The following is a 22,056-nucleotide window of genomic DNA, read 5'->3' on the forward strand; positions in this document are numbered from 1 at the left end:
AATATCATCTCTTATTTTCCCGCGACTTAGACGCCACGGTATATATTTTTTTTATCTAATATTGACGTGCTGGACCAAGGCAGATGAGGAAATAGCACACATTTAGGAAGTCATCTGAACGTGCACGACTGTTTTTCGACGGGAACTTGCACCATAAGGCTGCGCTTGTGGTGTTGAGGTCCAAGAGCAGCAGTAATACCGGAGATGAGCTACGCGTAAAGCAGACAGGGATCCATCTGACGTGAATTTGAGCTTGACAAGGTTGCTCTTGACTTCTTTTCTTCGTTTCAGACGTCATTTTCCGGCGTCGCCGTCTCCAGAAACAGATTCTTTCTTTTGGGAGAATCGATGTGGAAACTGGAGATCAATTTTCACGTGGAAGTGTTTGGTTCATGAACGTCAAACTTGGTACGGGTCTCATAGACATGGCTTCCACCATCATGATGGGCTATCAACCTTTGCTTTTCAATAGATCCCTTCTCGGCTGAGCCACTATGTCATGTATAAATGGTACGTTATATACATTTCAGCTGAAATTGGAATCACCCCTCACTTCCTGTCGCGACGCGTCCATCCTGGTCATACTGGGCCGCCAAGTGACATGCCGGGCGAGTCATCCTAGTCGTCGATAAGGCCTTGATACCTAGCCCAGATCCTCAATATGTTTGCGTCTTGAACCGCAATCGCAATTGCATAAATGAAGATCGCGTTACATCCACTCGACAGTTCATCTTTAACGCATGACTTGATCCTAGTCATGGCCTTGATTCCCCTCTCGATCTACACTCTCAATGCCACTCTTGATCTTTGATGCGATAGTTGTGATAAATTCATGCTCCCATAGCGGTCATGACTAGGTTTGCTCATGCGATATACTCTGCATATAGGACTACTTAGCAATCTCCGCAGGAACTGAATCTATCACGTCACTAGCTATGGTGATGTTCGCATATGTTCGAAGCTGGCTTGGAATCATCATAAAGTGAGAGGCCTTCCCTTCACGATAGAACAGCCCTTGGTTCTGTCTTGAGGTATCCTGGAAAGAGATGTGTCCTTTGAGATCTGTTTAAGAAGCATGAACTTACCCCTTGGCGTCTAGCAGAGACCGTCGAGTGTGGTCAAGTTGTATTCTAGCATTTGCATCAACATGTCCTAATAGAGTTAACATGAGTGCAACTCATTATCTGCGTATTTTGACCACGTTCTATTAAATAACCTATATAATGACCACAAGGCCGACGAAATGCTGCGCTAGATATGTGAGATCAAAATGCCAGATGCCATGCTTAAAGCTTAATGCTGATATTATAAGCATCTAATGCCACCGCGACCCCTGTGATCGTTGCGGTATATGCAACCAATATTCCCATTGTCAGTACGGGAGTAGCATCCAGTGTGTTGACTGTCATATTGACCAAGCCAGTCAACAAGTTTGCCAACAAGAAGATGGCCAATCCGTTACGATTGTATGCTCGGATTACACGGCTGGTGGCTTGTATATAAGCCTCCTTCTCCGTCTTTGCGTCTTGTGCATTATAGAAGGTAGGGAAGAATATCGTATCGATGACCGCAAAACCCAACAATTGCAAGGTGTTGAAGGCAACAACCCATAAAACATAGGGTAGGTTTGCCATGCGACGGGATACTGCCAAGCCGAAACCGTAGTGATAATTCGTGGAGAGCAAGTAGAGTCCAGTCCAGACACCACCCCAAACAGCCATGGTCATCAGAAGGGTGTTCCTCTGGGCTCCAGGGCTGGCGGTACTCTTAGGGGGGATGTTACGGGGAATGACAAACATGCCAGTATCTTGCCCAGCAAGGAAAATTGCCAGGTATCCAATGAAGCTGAAAATACCTTCCCGGTTCATGCTGATTAAGTCGGTCCTGGGCGCCGTCAGGACATACGCCTTGAGACTAGTGGTTTCAAGCAGAATTTGATATGTGACGCCCACCAACAACGACAGGGCTGCAAATGAAGGAATCCATTTCAGAGCTGACTGGAAGATGGCAACAAATGGGGGCAGAAAACCAAGGGTGAAGAAGAAGTTCCAGTGAACGCCATATTCTGTCACATGTTCGGCGTAGTCCAAACCCTTAACACTCAGGAAACGTATTAACCCTAGCACTAGTAGTGGGATAGAATGGCGCAGCGAATGCACGATCCGGTGGGAAAGGGGTGTTGCCCGGCCTGTTGTGCGACCTATCGCTTTCTCGCGCAGTACAGGACGAGCCGCAACAAGGCCGGCTGAGAAGACAAAGGATCCAACACCTAAGTCCATCAGAGAAGTACCCCATGTCTCAACCTTGGCAAACCGTCTAGGAAACAAGCGGAAGTCGACAGCAAGAATGGCCACACAGGTGACAATCATCATGCAACCGCGAAAGTTTGTGAGGAAAGGCTTCGTTGATAAGATATCAAGCTGCCCGGAGTTTTCCTTGGACCGCGCATTTGGAGGGACCTTGAGCTTCTTCTTTCGACTTGTAGAGTTAGGTGGGAGGACGAAGATGAGAATCGCAGGCGCAATAAGAAGAAGGTTCAGAAGAAGCGGTGATTTTGAATAGAGAGTTATTGACAGGAGAATGGCTCCAACGTTGAGGAGGAAATCAACAGCGAATGCGAGTACGGTATATGGTTCGAAGAAGGACTGGCGGGCTTGGAGGACGGACCACAGAATAATCGCTACCTGTAACAATTCAAAATTAGCAACTATTCACGCACAGCATGGTATGAGCGGGTGGAATAGGGGTACCAACAGCCGCAACGGATGTAACATAATTGATTTCTGCGACAGAGCCGCCAGAGAGATTGGACACAAAGTCCTCCTTTCGTTGCTTGTAGCTCCCGGATTCAGACATGGCCGGCGGCAAATGATGGCAAGCCTCAGCGCATAATTTAGGAGAGTGTAGAGGTTCGGGCACAAAGAAACGGTGGGGGCAATAGATCTGCAAAAGTTGACAAGTAACGTTAAAGTCAGCCTTGTTCGTAATGAAGTTACCACGTTGTAACGTGTAAGTAAAGTTGTCGTAGGATATTGAGATGGAGGGGCCCGAGGCTATGGAACAGGGAGCTTTAACCAATCAGCCAATGAGACGTTGCGCCTTAGCCGGGACACCCTGTCACGTGTATCCTCACCACCAACCTCATACGCCTCCTACACAGTATTAGTCTCCGTCTTCAACCTCACACCAACGAACACGGTACCCTCGCGATATTCGACAGGTCAGGCTTTCCTCAGCGCCTCATTCAGGCCACTGGGTCGGGGAGGCCAACCAAAACCGGGCTCCGTCCCGCGGACGCAGACTCATCATGTCGGCATCCATTGCCTAGAGCAAGCCGCATTTCTTTGTTCTCTGGCTTAGCAAGCACACACTTTCATTTCGTCAAAGATTTACGCCAACGCCATATGGCTAACTCCTTTGTTTTGAAATCTCTGAAGTCAGAGCATGTTGGGGCAGATGAGCAGCACATATGCCATCCTTTCTTTAAGGTCGAGCGCCATTTTATTCCAATAATAAAATATTTATCATCCTGCCATGGGAGGAAGGGCTACTCCTTGTTCCTCATAACACTTCACTCTCCCATCTTCCAGAACCAGCAGCGTCAAACTCCTGGTTTATGTCTCATTATTATCTGCCTACTTATAGCCTGTCCAATATCTTCGTGAAACTCCTTCTTCGTCATATCAACTATGACCACAGTCGCCTCTGAAGCCAGACCTCGTCCATCCATAGAACCTATCCGAACTTCAGGCCCTGGTCTCAATGTCCGATCTTTGCGATCCCGTATCATCCAAAAGAGCCCGTCATGGACCCCTTCACCCCTATCACCACACACACGACCTCTTCCACAACTTCGAGAGCGCGAAGATGATGATATGAAGCAGAATGATGATACAAAAGCTGATCAGCTAGAACCCCGAAAGCGTGATCTTCCCAAGCTTGAGTCCGGTTTACGCAATGTCTCCTTGAGACCCATTGCACCTCTTTCTCTCCCAAGCCCAGGCCCCAGCACTTTGCCATCTCGGCGCTCTCCCCTTTCTGCGCCACTCTTAGCTCCTCCCGTTTTTCAAAGACCTACTCTAGCAGATGAGACAAGAAGCATGTTGCTTCAGGAGTCAGATGCAGAGCGAGGTGGTGAATCCCCTCATGTCGACTGTGAGCGCCGACAATCTGCCCCTGGTGGTCCTCTTCACGCCAGAGCCATGCACCTTGCTCAACAAAGAGAGCATCATCGTCGGCGATGGATCGCAGCTTCATACAGACCTCGTGAGCCTGAGATATTTGTGCTACCTGTTGAGCTTTGTCGCTTGTCTCAGTTATCTTCGAGTGACGCAGAAGCGTCTTTGCCCTATCCTTCGGAGAGACGTTTGACTACCCGTGTGGCTGTTCATTCGCCTGGCCGGAAGTCAATTATACTAACTAGAACCTTCGACTTGGACGAGTTAAGAGCTACACTTCCAGTTATGAGCCCTCTTGAACGACATAAAGAGAATAGGCGTGCATCAGTTGTCACTCTTCAACCTCCTTCTGTCAGCTCTCGAGCATCCTCCCCCGGAATCTCTCACGAAAGACGTCATTCCCAAGGCGTTCTCCCTAGAGTGGATGCAAAGCACTCGCCGGCTTATGAGCGCAGAGGCTCCCGCCAAGGTTGCGGCCCTGTCGCTATACGTAAGTACTTCAACCTTTAACCTCAGCATTACGGCTCCGCGAACCATGCCTAACTTTTCTCAGGCCTCAGCTATGCTCGAACATACCTTCCCGTTCTGGCTGCTGTCATTCTTTCAGAGCACGTTCGTCCTGGCGCCACGGTTGAGCTCCCCCTCCCGCATCCTCATGCTTGGGGGGACACTGTCGCACACGTTTATACTGGACGAGTCACACTTACTGAGCCCATCAAGCAGAACATCCTGTATCTTGGAGGCTCAGTCTAAAGGAACGAGAGAACAAATCAAGGACGTTGGTGCGGGAGAATGTTCGAGCCTCTTGGACATTAGGTCTTGATGGGTAACTGGACTATGGGAGGAAACTTTTCAATATGTCTTGTAATTTTGGGTGTCACTAGCGAGTCAATGCAACAGTTCCATTCTTTATCCCTCGATTCCTTTCTGCAACAGCCACTGCAGTTAAGGGGCGTCGATAACTTCAATGCAGAGACTATACGAATGATCTTCTCGGGCTGTATTATATAGTGACAGCCCTTCATTTTCGAGTTTGCATACGTCTTCCACCGGGCAGTGCTGACCTTCTGGCACAGGCCCTGGTCCATATATGATGTCTTCAAGCTGCCATTGCTCCTAGTTCTTTTGCCCCTTAGCCCTTTCGGGCTGGATACTTACATCGAGATATGTGTATTTCGAGCATCACATCGTTCATGTAACAGAGACTATGTATGAATTAAACACCATAAGAGCTCTGAATCTATTGACGAAAATCTCAAAGAAATATCATGTAAAGGGAACGTTTGAGACATTGCAGCGTGCTATGTGGTCATAAAAATAGAATTTTGTATCACGTATCGTAAGCAAGAAATGTCCTTGTGATCCTGGGGATTGAGCCGCGGACTGAGGCGATCACCATATTAGCTGGTTAATTCATGGGAGAAGATCCATATCTAGTCTTCGAACGAAAGTATATAAAGGAGGCCTAGGTCACATCACGTTGTTCTTTGCTATATCTTTCGCGTCATTGCTTGATCTGTGTTTGATAGCGACCTTGCCATCACCATGTCCGAGGCATAATTCAACTACCCCAGGTTTTGATAATGCATATCATCGTATTAAAACACTACCTCGGTTGATCGATATATCAGTAGTTTTCTTGGCGCGGAAGACCTACCTTATTCAGAAGGCGACATTGATCTAGAAAATGGCCGAGGGGACGATTTCAGCATTCACATGTCTCAGACTGGCTCTGCATCGCACATCACGCGATGTGCCCACAAGATCACTGACAAGAGATCAAAGCTATGACATCTGGAGCTAGCATCAGGATGGTGGTCAAAGAACAAGCCTGTGCCTATCTGCCACCGGCTCGCTCACAGCCTATCGTGATCCCCTCCCCCACAAGTGTTCGATGTGTTGTCGACACGAACCCTCCAAAATGCCAACTTCGCTTGGTTTAGTAAGTGGAGAAGGACGGCGCGACGCAAGCATGGCCTGCAGGATGCACGCTCGGACGCTGATGATAGAAACACACCCGTAGTGCGCCACGCTAGCCTGGTCTGACGCTGCCAGGGTTCCTCGAGGCACTAAAATCTATCGTGTGTATTTTGGGCTAGGTTCTTTAGGTAGCGCAGTTAGGATGTTCAACAGTCGATTTTGAGACAACAACCTGCATAGACAATAGATGAAGGAGAAAACATTGCGCTACTAGGTTAGCAGTTTCTGCGCCGTAGACTTGCTAAACCCCATTCCGCATACTTTTTTTTATCAAGTCTTGATAATACGTAAACGCGGAGGAAGTTCCTCACAACAGCGACACATAAAGTTCCATCAAGGGTCCATGTTGAAATGGACCGGCCCGGCGGCTATTGCGGCTTTGCGAGTTGAAGCAGTCCTCCGAAGAGTGGGCGATGACCGACCGATGGTAAGCCGCCGCACCTCCGCCCACCGTTCGGGTGGGCTTTGTGAAAACGGTGCATAAAGACCGCGAGTAATTCAGTGCATTTACAGAGTTATATGTGAGCCAGTGACAGTTGTGGCCAAGTAATTAACGCATGAGGCCATATATCTGCACGACTTGATAGGCGAGTTGCGGCCGGGAGAGATCAGAAGTCAAGCAGAGCCGGCTTCCTAACAAAGCGATATTTACCCTTCCTCGTTCTGCTTCGTTTCAACAATGCACGGCAGTCAATACATTGAACTTGGCCGCAGCCATAAGCAATGGCCACAGGATCTCTGTGCGACATTTCTTCCGGGAAGGGACGGAATCTGTAGTATTAACTCTTGGCTCTGATTGCGTTGGTGTGCCTGAGAAAACAGCAGGGTTCACACCAAGACGTCCTTTACTGGTCATGGGTAAGCATTTGACGATGTGACGCCTCCGGCCGATAGCGAGCTGCAGCTAAGCATATGGGGATGGGTGGTGGGTGTACACTTGACGGGCGATGAGCGAACAGACTTGTCGATCTTAGAACTGCATTAGAGGGTCGATAATCGTCAGACGCCATCTCGGCCGGGGTCTTTTCTTGCGCCATCTCTACAGTAGCAGAAGAGGAGACTACGGTTGAGCTTGTAGGGATGAAGAATGGAGACGGGAAGAGAGAACGGAGATTGATGAATCAATGAAGTCCTTGCCCAATGAACAGCCAAGGAAAGGTACGTACTGCGAACTACTTTCCCGAGTCGATCGAACTGGTTCCTTCCAACCCTTACCTACCTGCCTACCTTACCTAGAGTGAGTGCCTTGCAATCTACCTTAAGGTAGCACCCAAAGATAGGCATCATGGAAGGGAAAGGATGTACCACGTACCTACCTAGTTGTCTAGATCCCGCTCGGTACGAGATCTCAAGTTGCCTCATCAGGCAACAGGCCATGAGAAGCTTTGACCATTGCTTGTTGCTATCACTCGATTAGGCATCTCGACCTTGCACCAAAACCTATCACCAGCCAACACTGAAAATGAGAGATAATTCGTTGTACCTCAACAGGCATGGTGGTTTCTTTATGATTCACCGACTATAGCCACTAAAGTACTTGCCGCAAGATGCAGATAACCAAGTCAATACTTCAGCATCTCGATCACCTCATCGGGTTCCGGGCCGTCTGAGCAGAACTATGTGATTTATCCATGTGCTACAGAAACAGAGCACCTCAAAAATCCAAGACATGCATATGTATGCATTATGTTGTTACATGCGTTTAACGTCGGCAGGTCTCTGTGTATGATAGAGGGGCATCATTTGTACAGGATGAACCACATACTAATGCGATTCCGAAACATCAGGAACGGTTGATGCGACTTTTGATAGCCGTTGTAGTTCTCTATCAACCGAAAACCCTGTCGCCAGTTGCAGAGGGTTTCCCTTGGCGTCACAAACGCGATTGACCCGTGCCACCCTTGCTATTGCCGATTGAAGTCCGAGCTCTGGACCCACGACGATATCTTCACCATCATAGAGGGGAAACGGGGCCACTCGCAAGGGTCCATGGCGCAGCAACTGGATAAAACACAACAGGGACAGTGACTCGACAGCCAGATCGAGGTTCAGCATGTGCAATGTCGATTACCCAGTGACTTTTCTGGTATGTGGCTATCCGTCCCATCCCGTGGGGCTGGTTGTGCTATGAGCGTTGCGATACGACGAGAGAAGGGGAATCTCCAGTAAACCTTCTGTATCAATGGCATTGGTCACTCGCTGATTGACGAAAGATCTGCAAAAGGATGGACTATTCCCGGAGGATTAACGACCAGGGACCTGCATCCAATTCGATGTAAGATGATGTTATGCAAAACAAAAGATTCAAGGTTGTGGGGGTATTTGCAACCTTTGCCAAAGGTTGGGTTGGTGACACAAGCAGGATCGGTCCTTTGGTGAGGTGGATTTAGGAGTAAAACGTCGTCACAGACATCATTCGTTGTGGATATCGTTTGGATATGTTTCTCCATGGTCAACCAACATGATATGCAGCTTTGCAACTCCTGATGGGCCTCGTGAGCTCACGCAAGACATTACGCCAGCAATAGCATCTAAAATCAAGTTCTGATACAATGCTTATCTTGTTATTGGCAAAAGAATATTGTTTCTCAAACAGAGCCGGTCCAATGACGGTCATATGCCGGCCGCACACCAAAATAGCAGAGCCCCAAGGCCCGCAGAAAGCTAGACAAGAACAAATATGGCATTACGACAATGATGATGAACGGCATACATGGTAGACAACTGTCGTAATTCATCATGCACCAAAGGTTGCAATAATATTCGACACCCACACCATCAGACATGTTCGCTCTTTTTGCAGCTGGTAGTCTATGCATACACAGCTATACACTACATGCATTACGTACTATTAGATTCAAGAAGAGATAATACAACGAACGGTATAAGGATAATCACGATGCTGATGCTAAGCTGACAAGCTAGTCGCATCACGGTGATCCTGGCCTAGCCTGGCTTATACTCGGTACCCCCAGACTGAGACTCAGCTAACCAGAATTACATCAGGTACCTTGCGTTGTCCATCTCACATCATGATATCTCCTGTACTGTACTCCGTAAGTGGATATCAAGAAAAAAACCCCGCGTCAGAATCCATATCATATCAAAGGAGGCCAAGTGCAGACGATCGCTGTCCACAAATGCTTAGCTTGGCTTGAAAACTCTAGCCTCTGTGCTTGGCGTCTATCTTGCACTCGTCCTCCAGTAAACTCGATCAAACCCCTCCCCACCCAAGCAGGCTCATTACGTTTCCATTCTGCCTTGTTCCCTTGAGTTCTGGTTGTGCTCGTGATTCACACTCGCTATGCTGCGAGGTTCTTGGGTTGACACATGGTCTAGCCTGATAGCTGTCACGGCCACGGAGATTGAAAATGGAATCGATGTCTTGGTTCGGCCGACAAGGAGGGGAAGCGGAGCGTATACAATGCAACACTTGGTGGGGGCTTACAGGCTTGTTTCTTGACTCTGAGTCGTCTTGTCCAACCAGACTCCCCTGTCTTGTCTGAGTCTGCACCTCATCTCGAGTTGAGTCCCGCTGAAGATGCAACGGTGATCAGGGAAACCCGGCCTGACAATGACACGAATGTGGTTCCTGTTTGCCCTCGATGCCACATATTACGACTCGCGCTGTTTCGACTGGGACTCATTGCCTAACAGGGCAGGACCCTGGATATCCCGAGCTTTATGTGTGTATCAAAACCTTCAGAGATGATGCGATAATTAATTCCTTTTTGACTTTGTGGCTACCTGTCTCATCAACCTCCGGCACTTGCGCGAGATGCGAGTGTAACACGTCAAGCCCTAAGCCAAATATAGCTTGCTGCAGTCGAGCAGATGCAAGATTTTGGTGTGCCATACTCGAGACCAAGGTCACATCTGAGCGAGGCCTGTCTGCAAACCATCTGAGCTGTCGTACTAATGAAACTAATCACTTTGTGGGTGGTGCTGTGGATCTCTAATTGCCAGTCCATTGACCATCCTTCACTCTCTTCTTTAGGCTAGGGCTGTCATCACTAAACTCGAAGCTAGTGCCAACGATGCCATTTTAGGTTACTCAATGTCTCTACTGAGTCTGTATCTATCCTTGCGAACTAATAACAGGTTGTTGTTTTCGATGTGGGTTTAACTGGGTATGAAATGTCTGCGCCCGTTAAACCCGCCTCAGAACCAAGGAAGGTCAGATCACAGAGGCCATAAACAAGTAATTGTCAGGTAGGAGATATCTCCCAATGTTTTGATTATCACTCTCACATGCCTTAAAGCTAGCTTTGCTTTGTGTACCCTTTGTGAGTCTCATACACCACCTAGAATAGCCTCCATCCGTAGTCCCAAATGATCCCAAATTGTTACAAAACGAAGGAAGATGACTCTCGCTCGGGTTTTGTCAGCAAGTCAAGAAGCTAGTAGTCATGATAGCCTTGACTGCTTTCCCACCAAAATCGTTTGGCCCAGCAAAGCTCGCTGTTCAGGTTACCACGTGTCTTTCATCTGCTTCGGAAATATCTCATTCCAAGGAGGTGACACTCTCAACCTCGTCAGCGGCCGTCGACTGGAAAAGCATAATCATCATCCCCCTAAGAAGCAAGAACTTTTGCCCAACCGGCCTCTTAAAAGGCCTCCCATCTGTGTCCCCAATCCGTCCTTTTTTTTTGGTGGTGGCTGTGGTGTGGTGTGCAAGAAGTAGTAAAAGAGAAGAGGTAGGAAGATTTTCGTCATTCCATTTAACCATTGGTCATGGACAATTAACTTCCCACGTGAAAATGAAAACGTTACTCATGGCCTCATCAAATCGTTTCATCGCCAGGTCAAATTACCCAACACTGTGAATTGATCGAAGTTTCGTTCGCGTGCAGCTTGGTGTTGTTTGGCGTCATTGCCATTGGTGTATGCACTCGTATGGGCACATACGAGGTGCTTGAATCATAGGCGGCATAGTCGCTCTTTTCCCATGCGACTTGCTGTGCCTGCGGTTGCCGTCCCTTTTGACGAGCGTTATATCGAATAAGCGAACCCTTGCCAGGAGGAGTCTTCAAAACGATCGAAGGCTGCGGGGCGGGAGCAAGTCGCTGCTCATCGTTTGCATCTCCATCAGCTCGGCTACCCCATGAAGTCTAAACAATAGATAGTTAGTTGATTGCTTCGGCACTGTTTATCGAAACGTACCATATTCAAAGTGATCAGGGCGTACAGCTTGATCAATCCGTGGAAATATCCAAATATGACGGAAACGGGCAAGAACATGATATCGCTTGGGTTTCGAATAAACAGACCCATCAGCTTGACTACCTTCGTGAACGCAAACATGAAGATAAACTGAGTCCAGAACGCGTAACGGCGATTCTGGATATCCCAGTCCGCAGTTCCCCACCAGCATGAAGCTAAGAGAAGCGGATCAACGACAAAGGCCAACGAAGTAAAAGTTGCGAAGTGAAGAGCATATGTGCACCACAACTGTTGCCTGTTTCTTGTTAGATATTCCGAACAAACTTTCCACGGATAATTCTTTTTACTCACGTCCAAATGTAGCGTTCAGTGACCATGCTGGTCCAGTTGCTTCGCCAGTTGCTTCGGGCCCAACGAGAACATTGGTACAAAAATTTGGTGCTGTTCTCCAAAGTTGTTTCGATCTCACACTCCTTGTCGTACTGGATCCATGTCTTCCATTGGTGGCTTACCAGCCAACGAGTCACAAAGTTGTCGTCGTCAGCATTCAAAATCCACTTTCTCCACTTCTCGTTCTTGAAGCCGTGGAGAAAGTCATGACTAGAGAGGATTTCAGAGCGGTAGGCGCCGGTACGACCAGACATGCATGAGGTGCCACCGTCGATATTGTGGGTGGCTGATATCTCAAAATTTCGACGCTCAATGTAAGCTGCACCCAACCAGTTCCAGGCCTTGGTTGACCAAGAGCCATCATGTTCCCGTCGAACTCGTTGACAAGTTCCTACACCGCCGATTTGAGGGTCTTCAAATGGAGCGAGGATCCAGGGCATAAGAGTCGAGGGCCAGGTCACATCATCGTCCGCCATGATAGTGATGGGAGTCTCGACCTTGGGGAGCGCCTCGCAAACCTGCAGGCGCTTGTTGGCAATAGGAGTATCCAGAACACGGACTTTGGGGAAAACCAGGGAGTCTGCCAGGCGCTGGAGGTCTTTTCGCTTATCATGCGTTGTGACCAGAATCAGCTCGGCAGGCTCACAAGCGAGAATGCTCTCAAGAGAAGGGCGCAGCTCCTCGAAAGCATTGTGAATGGTTGGGATGACCACAGTCACATCCTTACTCGTGAATGTCGGTTTGCTGGGGATGGGCTTCGACTTATATGTCCAATGGCTGACGCAATGAACTAGAAGACGGAGATAGCGATGGACCCTGAGATCATGTTAGAACTGGTTGGCCATGATGAGATTTAAGGCTTCATAAAAGCCTTCTTGTTGAGAAACGCAGTTTCCATTTGAAGATATTGAAAATGACTTACCAAAGGCCCACAAAAAGGTACAGCCAAAAGGTAGTTGAATACCAAAAGTTGAAAGAAGGCGTTGGCAGTGCTAATAACCCAGCAAGGCCAGGAAGATGGCTGCGCCCAATACTTTGGGTCTCAGATTCGGACATGCTGAAGCTGTTAAGTGTCGAAATCCAATGAGGTTGATAGGTGGGAGGAGGTGCTGTTGATCCCGCGATGCGAAGAACTGTTCTTGTGATACACGGCTGTTGATGGGTACTACACAGCGAGGATAGAGATTCGAAAGAGTAAGGGCGAGGAGGGGTTTATAAGTGATTTCAAAACAAGACTTTGTGTCTCGTAATCTGGAATTGATAGTGGTTGACCGTCCAAGATGATTGTGTTGTGGTGAAAGTGAATCAGAGACGCTGGAAGTACCAAAGCAAACACACTATGCACGAGAGACAGTCGCACCGTTGCAAGACTCGAGGCACCGGAATAATATACAATGACGGGAAAAGGAATTATTCAAAGATGGCCATGACAAGAGGAATTGGCCGGTAGAAGAAGGGCGAGGAGGAGGAAAAGAGGTAGTGGCGATGATAACAGCCTGGGGCGAAGACGGGGAACGGGTCTATGATATATACCTAAGCCAAACCCCGTCTCTAAAACGGACCATGCATAAACATGGAGTAGTGAGGGTCCTTGATGAGGTCGTGGGCCATCGTAGTGTGTACCTAGTTGTGGTGGCACTGGTAGGGCGGCAACTATGTACGTAGAGACAAGCGCGCAAGTCTGTCGAGATTTGATCTTGTTCTGGACAATGGACAAGACAGCAGGGGTGTATTGGTCTTGCGCTCACTGCATTAGGACCAGGACCAGTGGGGAGCGAGGGGTTGGATGATTTGAGAGGGTTGGAGGGGCCATGTATGGCGGCGGCGGCGGCTCGAATTGGGGGATTAAAGAGGGCACAACTATGTAGCTAATTAGTAGCGCAAATGGGATTGGAGGAGGGGGTGTATTGAGATCACAGCAAAGAGAAAAGAGACTGGCGCGCGTTATTTGAGATGTGTTACTGAGAGCCATTTGAGTCTCATTCGACGCCGACCCCGGCCGCGTTACTACCGAGAACGGTACGGGTTTATTTTCTGTCTTCTCTTGTTGTCCATTTCCATGCTACTACTGCAAACTGTCGAGAAATACTGGAGCGACTGAGCAAGCGGGGTGACTGTACATAGACATGGAGCACTGCGACTGTATTCAGGACAGGGCATGGGGGCGCAGGCTCGCAAGCGTGGAGTCGACATTAGCATCTTTTGCTAGGTACCTCAGTGCCTTGGCTCGAAAACCCCAGCATGTCCGTTCGCTTCTCTAAGACCCTATCATCGTGGCGCCGATTCTGGGCTGGCGCATGAGAGTCACGTCTCGTGCCCGGTAGCAGCCCATGTCATGGTATTGAATAGCACTTGGCCAGTGCTGCTCGGCCCGCGGCGCACATCATGGTCCTTGTCGTTTCGTTGTTTTGCCTCTGGGGTCCAAAGTGCAGGGTTCACACAAACCTCGATGGCGTCGATGGCTACGGACGGGAGAGGAGACATGGGACCTTGTTCGTGTTTAGCGTGTGGATCTCGTTACTGCTGGCGCGAGCGAGTAAAGTCCAAAGAAGCCAAGACAAAAACAAGACAGCCATTCAGCATCGCATTGCCTTGGTGAGGATCTGGTGGGGAGTGGGTTAATAGCTGGAGGCGGCTTGGACATGAACCAGGGTCGTCGAGGATACTGTATGCATGTATCTAGGGACTCATCAATCTGCAACATAAAGCATAAAGCACAACCTGACTTGGAGATATGCCAGTCCATTAGCCGCTCGCCTGTGGTGCGACAGGCCGGCTCATCGTATCAGAAGCAAGAGGTGGTTGTCTTGCATCTTGCATCTGAGGTTCAGAATGAATCCAGTGGAATGCATTGGACAAATGAGCAAATTGCAGCGCTGCTGCTGCTGCAGTTGTGAGAGGCCGGATACACCTATGTATATGTATTTCGAGATTGCATATCGACAGACGAGGAGAAGATCATTGATCCATTGGCCAACCAAAAGCCACTGAGCGGAGGGACAATTGGCGAGCGAGCTACTGTACGGAGTACGGAGGACTGCCTTCGATATCGGATATCATGGACGTGCAGGCTAAGAATCCTTGAATGCAGGAACTGGGCCCTGATGCGCGCCAGCTACTGGACGAAGTATGGAGATGTTAGCGTATGTATGGAGAAGATGCAGCATGTAGGTCGAAGGAGCGATATCACACAATGTACAAGGGAGCTGAGCGGAAGACGGCTGATTCCTTCCGTAGCAATGAGATAAACTCATTTGAGGTAGGGAAGGTCCATGCTAAAATCAATCTTGGTCTCAAGGTAATCGACAAGATGGGGGATGAGCAGCATTAGTGTTCTATTTTCTTTGGGTAGATTCCTGCTAGTTGAATCATGGATGGTCTGGAGGAAAGTGGTACAGAAGGTGCAGATAACCTCAAATCCGAGGTCCCTGTCTGGTCAACGTTAGCTTAGTTGTCGAGGAAAGAAATGGTGGGGAACCCACCTTAGTACCTAGAGGTAGGTAATGCGCCTACCTATGTGCCTTTCCTGGTTGCATAACTCACGTCTTCTAATTTTCCTAGCTGATAATTGACATCTTGGTGGCTTCATCGAATTAGTGCTGAGGTACCTCTATAATGATTCAGATATGTCACTCCCATCGTCTAGATAACAATCTGGTACCCTCAAACATCCGCTGTGCTGTTACGAATTCTCTTCGCTTTTCTTTATCGTCAACATGCACCTCCACATCTACCACCCATGGATCAGCATGGATGTCTTTCTCCGAGTCAAGTAATAAAGTAGCTTGAGGTGCAGAGAGGATTCCCGTGCCCTATCCACGCAGGAAGAGACAATGAGAGGACAACCAGAGAGGACAGTGCATGTATGAAGTGGCCAGAGGAAATGCATCATCACATCACTTCGCATTGTCTCGCCTTCTCGAGTCGTCAAGGTTGGATCCGCTCCGCCCATAGACGGCTGCCGCGTTGCGTTGCCTACCTCCAATGGAACTCGTAAGGACCCGCGGCCGATTATGCTCGGCGGGAGGAAACCGGCCTGGAGAAAACAACCGACCAGCGGACACTGCAAAACCGCAGATCGACCAACCCGGCAGCTAAACAGAGGCGGCAGGGTTGCAATGCTGCGGATCCTCTTCGGCTTCGGCTGGCTGACGAGATTTACATTTTGAAAGACTCCGAGAAGAGCCAAGAGTCTGCTTCTGCATCATCTCCGCTGGTCCCTTGTCTCTCTTCCAGTCATGATAGTTGTGTTGCCTGCATCGGCAGCTTTGAGAGTCAGTGCACGGTGCAACGCACCAAAGCCGATGATCTGTGGCTAGCTGCTATCTGTTGAGATATCAAGTCTTGGGTGTAATATGACAGATGTCGCTGTATGGATGGCTTGGTACAATATGCCACTGCGCTGTCTATCAGAATACAGCCTTCTTTTGCTTCGCTGCGTTTTGGACTGTTCTGCTTGAGGAAGCGGAATTCCTGGCCGCTTGTGGCTGTTCTCTTTTTACCCCAGCAAATTACTAAATTCTATTTCTGAGATTGGACCCCTCTTATGATGAAGCTGCACTCTTATGCGGTTGGTCCTCGTTGGAGTTACCTTGCTGACGATACGGGCATAGAGTCTGGAGGAGTCGTACGCAATTGCAGATGGTAACTAAACCCGTAAAATCACACCATACCCCGATCTGCTACTTCTTCGCGATGCTCGAACCCACATGACCTGTTGTTGGTTTTTGCTTGAGACAGGCACCACAAGGGTCTTCCGTGTAGTATCATGTACGACAGCCAAGACGGTGCCACAACGCCTGGGGCCAAATAAATATCACCGGTTTGAGCCAAAGAGGGAACTACAGACACGAAGAAGGTCTGCTCAACTTCCATGCAAAAATAGCTCAGCACTACCACCTGCTCGTGCACATGCGGAAATCGATAGCAACGAGGCCTAGTGGCATGTCGGTCATGATATACTCCCATTGGTTCATCTTTGTCGATTGCACATTGTCCCAGTCCTTCCTGATCGATGATGAGCCGCAAAATGACCCGTCCATTCATTCTCCCACGGCTGGCGCAGATGGGTCAGTCGTTCGTTCCTCATCTGCAATTCTGCATAGCTTGTCCTTGAGAAACCGACTCCACTGTCAGCGAAGAGCCACTGTAATTGTTGCTCAGTCGACACTGGATAAACAAATCAAGCTCGCCAGATCCCGAGCCCTTACCATATGCGATCTAGGCTCACAGAGGCTGGCGCGTGCGCTCCAGCATGTGGGTATTATACGCACGTCTGTCCTGTTAGGAGCCTTCAATCAACTCCTAGTTATCAGCCAGCATCTGTTGGTCTAAGGTCGAGTCAAGTTCTACGCGGCGCAACGCAGCTCGACAGTTTCGGCAATAGTTATCGTCCTGCAGACTACTGCAGACCATCGGTCATATTTCTCGCTGGTTGGCTCCTGTAGGTCTCAAGTTTTGCTTGGCTATCTAACGTAGCAACTCAGAATATCCAATCCGAGTAGCGTTGCTTTGACCACTATGTTGAGACATAACTGTCACTCAGTCTGCAGCTGTTCACAAAAAGGTGCTGCAGTGCTCCTGCTGCTGCGCTTGAGGTTGCTTGCCTGCAATTCAATCTCGAATGGCATTCAGAGCTCAAAGACAACTTACCATTACCTGCAACGCAACAGGTAGCATAAGTGCTGTTATTCTATCAAAGCCAATCGATAATGCATGGTGGGTCAGACCTTTTGTTTACAGCATTTTTCAAGACAGGCTCTCGGAGGGAGTCTGCCCATCAAGACAAGACTGCAGGGATCCCCACTGCACCCTGATCCTGATGCCGCTCGTTTATTGTTGAACCCTCTCACATTTACACCTTGATTTGCCGCTATGGAGCCATTGGCATTTTCATGGGCGCATGCTCGAGGTATTTTTTTCCTCATTCGCAGATCTTTAGTAACCTCGCCACCATGCAGTGACAAGAAACGGCTCCGGGCGTTGTTGGTCCGGTATATCAAAAGCTATGCCTCAAGAAAGGCCATATTCACAATGCGTTGTGATATCACTTTCAAAATGTTGAAGACGAAGCCGATCTTCCTGCCGTTATTCTTTTAGTGCTACGAAACTTGTGGAGGAGCCGGGATAACCCTAGCTTTACTCGGAGGCCAGGGTGGTTTGCTAGACAGGGGAGAAACGATTGAAGCACGGAGCATTTGCTAAACCAACGTCGACAGGGTTGAATCTTGACGCTCACTTCTCCAAACCAGATAGACTACTTTTTCCTTGTCGCTCTGTAACGTCAACTTGGTACAAATCCCGCCGTTATACTGAATCCTCAGCCTCCTGGTCAATATGGTTCACATTTCGGTATGTTCTTATACAGATCAAATGACATCTACGTTGGCGCAACCAACCTATTCGAAAAGTTTCCAGTCAAGAATTTACACTGTTGCATTCATTTATATGCACCTTGACCTTGATTCAATTCAAGTGGCAGGCCTCGATGAAAGGAAAACACAGATAAGAAAGCCAACGGCTTCACGGCCTTGGTGTCATTCACCCGGCATCATTATGCATGAGGACGTTTGCACATGTCAGTCGGCAGGAAAGGGCAGCTCGTTCAAAACATGGGTCGGCGCATCAAGTATCAAGTCTCCATACAGAGCTTCTCAAACAGGGTTATAATAGAAGGCCGTTCACTAGTCCGTGAGCTCGTACTCTTAGATGCGAAGTTATATTCGATGTCTTTATACTCAAATGCAAATTTGTCTGTCGCTCCTAGTCACCAACCCCCCTTTGAACCTTTTCTCGTATACTATGAGACTTCTGCACTGACTTGGAAGCAGTTCTTGTCAACTTAAGCCTCCAATGTATTCAGATACAACACAAGTATCAGTCATAGTTGAGAGCGGAGGCCCCTGTTTGAGACGGTTATTTGTGACTGCGAAGGAGTCATTCGAATCTCAAGTGTCTGCCTCAACGCGTTTATAACCGCTCGTACCATCTCCCCGTTAGAACTTCTCTCTTGTATCATAGGTACATACATATATATTTCGTATGGACGGCTATTAACGAAGCTCTTTTGTTCCCAGATCGCACCGGGCCATGGCGGGGCATTGGCATGCTTCGGGGAAGCACGAGGTGCTGCCGGATGTGCTGTCGGAATAAGCATGCAGCATGGGAGCTACCATCGTGGACTTGGTCATAACTGATCGATTTCCATAGGTCAAAGCTCATTGTACCTGCACTAATGCCTTTTCCCTGCAGTCTAATATGGCACCAAGTCACGCATCGCGAAACCTAGATATGGTGTTTTGCATCGCGAGGTGGAAGTTGGTGTAATGAAATATCAGACGGAGCTGATATACTATATTCAAAATAAGGTATCACTGCCGTAACTAATACCTAATATAGCTTACTTTCCAGTGATCAATAAGTCGGTGATATTCTATTTCGAGGCGAAGTTGCGTAAAACAATAATATATTTGAAACCATAGTTCACTGAATACACCATTTCCTCGTCCAAGAACACAGTCAACGCCCGCACACGAGGCTCAGAACGTCCCAATCAGTATTTTTAAGCATTCTACTTCGCCTATAGAGTAATCCTACCTATATTGCAGCCCAGGTTAACTGGAATTATGACTTGTAAACAGTTGATACTAACTACCCTATATGCAAGAAACTCATATCAAGAATTCAGCATATCCAGGCTTTCAACCAGATGCTAATACCGCATACGATGTATTGGTCTTGAGGCTTCTTTAAGTCATCAAGGTCACAGCGAGTACGGTATTGATAAGTTACTCGAAGGTATATCAGGTTGAAACGCCGACATAATGAGAAATGTTGGACATGTCGAGCCGTGGTGATAACAAAGCAAGATCTACATAAGCAAAGCTGAACTGATAATGAATCAGCACTATTTAATCGAGTGCCTAATCATTGTGGTGACCTTATACTTGTGTGTTCCAGTTTCAAGGTGTTTGATGCACATTATACTGAAGCGGCATACCATTGTAAGTCAAATAGAGGCAAGACAAAGCAGGAACCCCCCTAGTACAAAATCACGAAGTAGAGATTTCAAAGTTATGCAACATGTAACAATAATCTAAGCTCCAGGGCTTTGCTGAACACAGTAACGACTGGTGGCGGTGATGGCGAAGCTGTATCACTTGTCCCCTAGAACCCAGTTACGGACCTCTCAGGCGAGCGAGTTAAGGTAATATGGATTAATACTCTAAGAACATCCCGTGTGCATTTCTCCCTGGGACTGCAATCGATAAAGTGGCCTGTAGGCTGGCATTCGTTAGTGACATGGCTACATCTCGATGGGAAACATATCATTAGATTACTCTGGTTCGACATAACCATTGTAAGGAATAGAACCTAGACAATGAGATTACAGCCGTTTAGTGAACGCTATATCGAAATTTTGGCAGGTATTTGTGTCTACATAAGCTTACTAGAAGGTAACTTCCCAATTTCATCTTGTGAAGCGGTGATCGACCTTGAAATTCAAGACCAGCACAGCTCAAGAATGAATCAATATTGTAATAGTTCTATTCTCGTATCAAAAGATTTGAATAGAACAGCTCCTTCTAACGCATAGGTATGCGTGAAATACCATCGTCGCTAGTCCAGACTTACACACTTTACCAGAGACTCCCCAATACACATCATGAAACACCAATACCGAAAACATTGTTTGAGACCAGACAGGCAAATTCATCAGACGAAGGAGCCAAGGCGGGCCTTTCCGTGTTTCAAAACATAGTATCGGAGTCTTCTCATGGGGGGCATTGTGTTTGAAGATGGAGTCATGATGATGGTTGATGCGTGTACGTATGACTAAGTACATAGACAATTCAAGAAGGTTCACGATATATTGCTAGATAGCATAATTAGCTCTCCGGCCTAGAGCTTGCTGATACATATGATTATTGGGTAGATAAAGTATCGAAAGTATTGATGTCTAGGCTGACCTGAGCCTCAATGACTCAATGAGTGAGACTCCTTTACATAGCTGCATCGTCTCAATCGACCCTGTATTGAAGTTGTAGCAATACCATGCATACTGTCTTTATACAAGCAAGGAGCCTGAACTGATTTGACTTTCAGAACTGCCGATATCCGATCATCATGAAACTTGTTTTGCATGTCTCAGATGTTTCCGGCGTAACTCACTGAGTTTCTACTTCAAACTATAACACGACTTGCAGTCTCCACAGCAAATGATAGTCAATCGCAGAGGATTACTTGTGAGTCCACCTAGCCACCTAGTATATAACTGTGAGGTCATGGCCTAAAGACAATTCTTTAGCTGGTGGATACAAATGCCATTTTACCAGGTATAGTTTGTTCTTAGTGGATTAGCATGACAATATGGAGATGGCCAAGAAGCTCCCCACTCCGAATACTATAACAGGACAAGGTGAACGGATACTATGGGGAACGACATTGATATCGAGACTCTACGCGAGACGTTTGGGGAGAGTTGCAGGTGTTTCTGCATGTCTCAACCAACAATAAGCTACGGAGGCAGACTTGCCCACTAAGGGCTGGAACCTGTTAAGAGAGTAACGTAATGCACAGGCAGATGGCCACGGACCAGTCAGTTACGAAGCTCAAATGTCACTGAGGCGTGTTGGTAACTTAATCTGACTGCCATTTCCACCTGACTTCACCACGAGAGAGGAGTTGCGAATCTATTGAGGCGAAGGTGAGAGGAGAAGCGGAGGCGGGGCAGGGGTCCGTTGTGAAGAGAGGGGCAATGAGGAGAAACACAGACCTCATGGACGCTATCGACTTGTGGCGCAAGTTAAAAGACGCCAGTTGAGGACCCTTTTGAGGAGAATTTAGTTGTGAGACCAGTATGAACTGACGAGGTCGTTCAACATGTGGTGGCCAGCCGAGACTTGAAGTCGCGTGACCTTGGATAGGTTGTCGAATGTATGGAATTCCGAGAAGGGTTCTTGCCTCACTTGACTGAAAATTGTGTGGTAAGTCTAGAAGTGATCGCCAAGAGACGACGGTTAATGGCGTTTCTGTACCTGATGACGAGGTGTCTGGTGGCGCAGTCTGGATTCCCCTCCTTTTGAATAAGCACAGGGACGAGGAATGACGAACACGTGGTTGTCAAAAGGTTAAAGGCATTATGGTATATTCATCAAAGGATTCGTAACTGATCTCAGGCAGTGCTGTTGAAGTGTAATCAAACTCAAATCTATACAGTGATAGACGCATAAGCCCCATAAACCACGTTTCCCGCTTTCATCAATAGTCAATTCCTACTATGAGACAAAAAAAATCAGTGATGACATCAAATTGGACTGGCCTAGAGCGAATGATCGACCACTAG

The 22,056-nt window shown here is 47.9% G+C and overlaps 5 protein-coding genes across 15 annotated transcripts; 2 read left to right on the forward strand and 3 right to left on the reverse strand.

Annotated features, from left to right (window-relative positions):
- Positions 1-1,114: 1,114 nt before the first annotated feature.
- FOXG_01026 (GPI-anchored wall transfer protein 1) lies at positions 1,115-3,043 on the reverse strand. The gene is made up of 2 exons (XM_018377736.1): positions 2,755-3,043; positions 1,115-2,684 (listed from the first exon to the last, which is right to left on the reverse strand). Exons 1-2 carry the CDS (start codon positions 2,854-2,856, stop codon positions 1,287-1,289), a joined length of 1,500 nt encoding a protein of 499 aa, XP_018233507.1. The 5' UTR covers positions 2,857-3,043; the 3' UTR covers positions 1,115-1,286.
- A 112-nt stretch (positions 3,044-3,155) lies between these two features.
- Positions 3,156-5,165, forward strand: FOXG_01027 (uncharacterized protein). The gene is made up of 2 exons (XM_018377737.1): positions 3,156-4,668; positions 4,732-5,165. Exons 1-2 carry the CDS (start codon positions 3,690-3,692, stop codon positions 4,929-4,931), a joined length of 1,179 nt encoding a protein of 392 aa, XP_018233508.1. The 5' UTR covers positions 3,156-3,689; the 3' UTR covers positions 4,932-5,165.
- Positions 5,166-10,963: 5,798 nt separating this feature from the next.
- On the reverse strand, positions 10,964-12,767 carry FOXG_01028 (uncharacterized protein; the record flags this gene model as incomplete). Its single annotated transcript, XM_018377738.1, has 4 exons — positions 10,964-11,269; positions 11,322-11,616; positions 11,673-12,527; positions 12,634-12,767. The coding sequence occupies 4 exons, from the start codon at positions 12,765-12,767 to the stop codon at positions 10,964-10,966; spliced, it is 1,590 nt and encodes a 529-aa protein (XP_018233509.1).
- Positions 12,768-14,015: 1,248 nt separating this feature from the next.
- On the reverse strand, positions 14,016-14,195 carry FOXG_18001 (uncharacterized protein; the record flags this gene model as incomplete). The annotated part of the gene is made up of 1 exon (XM_018398030.1): positions 14,016-14,195. One exon carries the CDS (start codon positions 14,193-14,195, stop codon positions 14,016-14,018), a length of 180 nt encoding a protein of 59 aa, XP_018233510.1.
- A 2,260-nt stretch (positions 14,196-16,455) lies between these two features.
- FOXG_18002 (uncharacterized protein) lies at positions 16,456-19,220 on the forward strand. Of its 11 annotated transcripts, XM_018398033.1 has the most exons (5): positions 16,456-17,144; positions 17,198-17,429; positions 17,672-18,062; positions 18,122-18,731; positions 18,788-19,220. In XM_018398033.1, exon 1 carries the CDS (start codon positions 16,623-16,625, stop codon positions 17,043-17,045), a length of 423 nt encoding a protein of 140 aa, XP_018233521.1. In that variant the 5' UTR covers positions 16,456-16,622; the 3' UTR covers positions 17,046-17,144; positions 17,198-17,429; positions 17,672-18,062; positions 18,122-18,731; positions 18,788-19,220. The 11 variants fall into 11 exon arrangements, with proteins under 11 accessions (XP_018233521.1, XP_018233514.1, XP_018233515.1 ...); XM_018398035.1 differs by having other exon boundaries at positions 16,456-18,062; XM_018398036.1 differs by having other exon boundaries at positions 16,456-18,062; positions 18,122-18,705.
- Positions 19,221-22,056: the final 2,836 nt, after the last annotated feature.

The sequence above is a fragment of the Fusarium oxysporum genome, chromosome 1 (genome assembly GCF_000149955.1).
Source record: "Fusarium oxysporum f. sp. lycopersici 4287 chromosome 1, whole genome shotgun sequence".
Taxonomy (NCBI): Eukaryota; Fungi; Ascomycota; class Sordariomycetes; order Hypocreales; family Nectriaceae; genus Fusarium; species Fusarium oxysporum.

Bases quoted from the DNA above. Each gene is read 5' to 3' on its own strand.
- FOXG_18002 (XM_018398031.1), top strand. From the start codon at position 16,623: ATGCGGAAATCGATAGCAACGAGGCCTAGTGGCATGTCGGTCATGATA.
- FOXG_01027 (XM_018377737.1), top strand. From the start codon at position 3,690: ATGACCACAGTCGCCTCTGAAGCCAGACCTCGTCCATCCATAGAACCT. The intron at 4,669-4,731 runs GTAAGTACTTCA...AACTTTTCTCAG, and splicing joins TTGCGGCCCTGTCGCTATAC to GCCTCAGCTATGCTCGAACA.
- FOXG_01026 (XM_018377736.1), bottom strand. From the start codon at position 2,856: ATGTCTGAATCCGGGAGCTACAAGCAACGAAAGGAGGACTTTGTGTCC. The intron at 2,685-2,754 runs GTTGGTACCCCT...GAATTGTTACAG, and splicing joins ATGTTACATCCGTTGCGGCT to GTAGCGATTATTCTGTGGTC.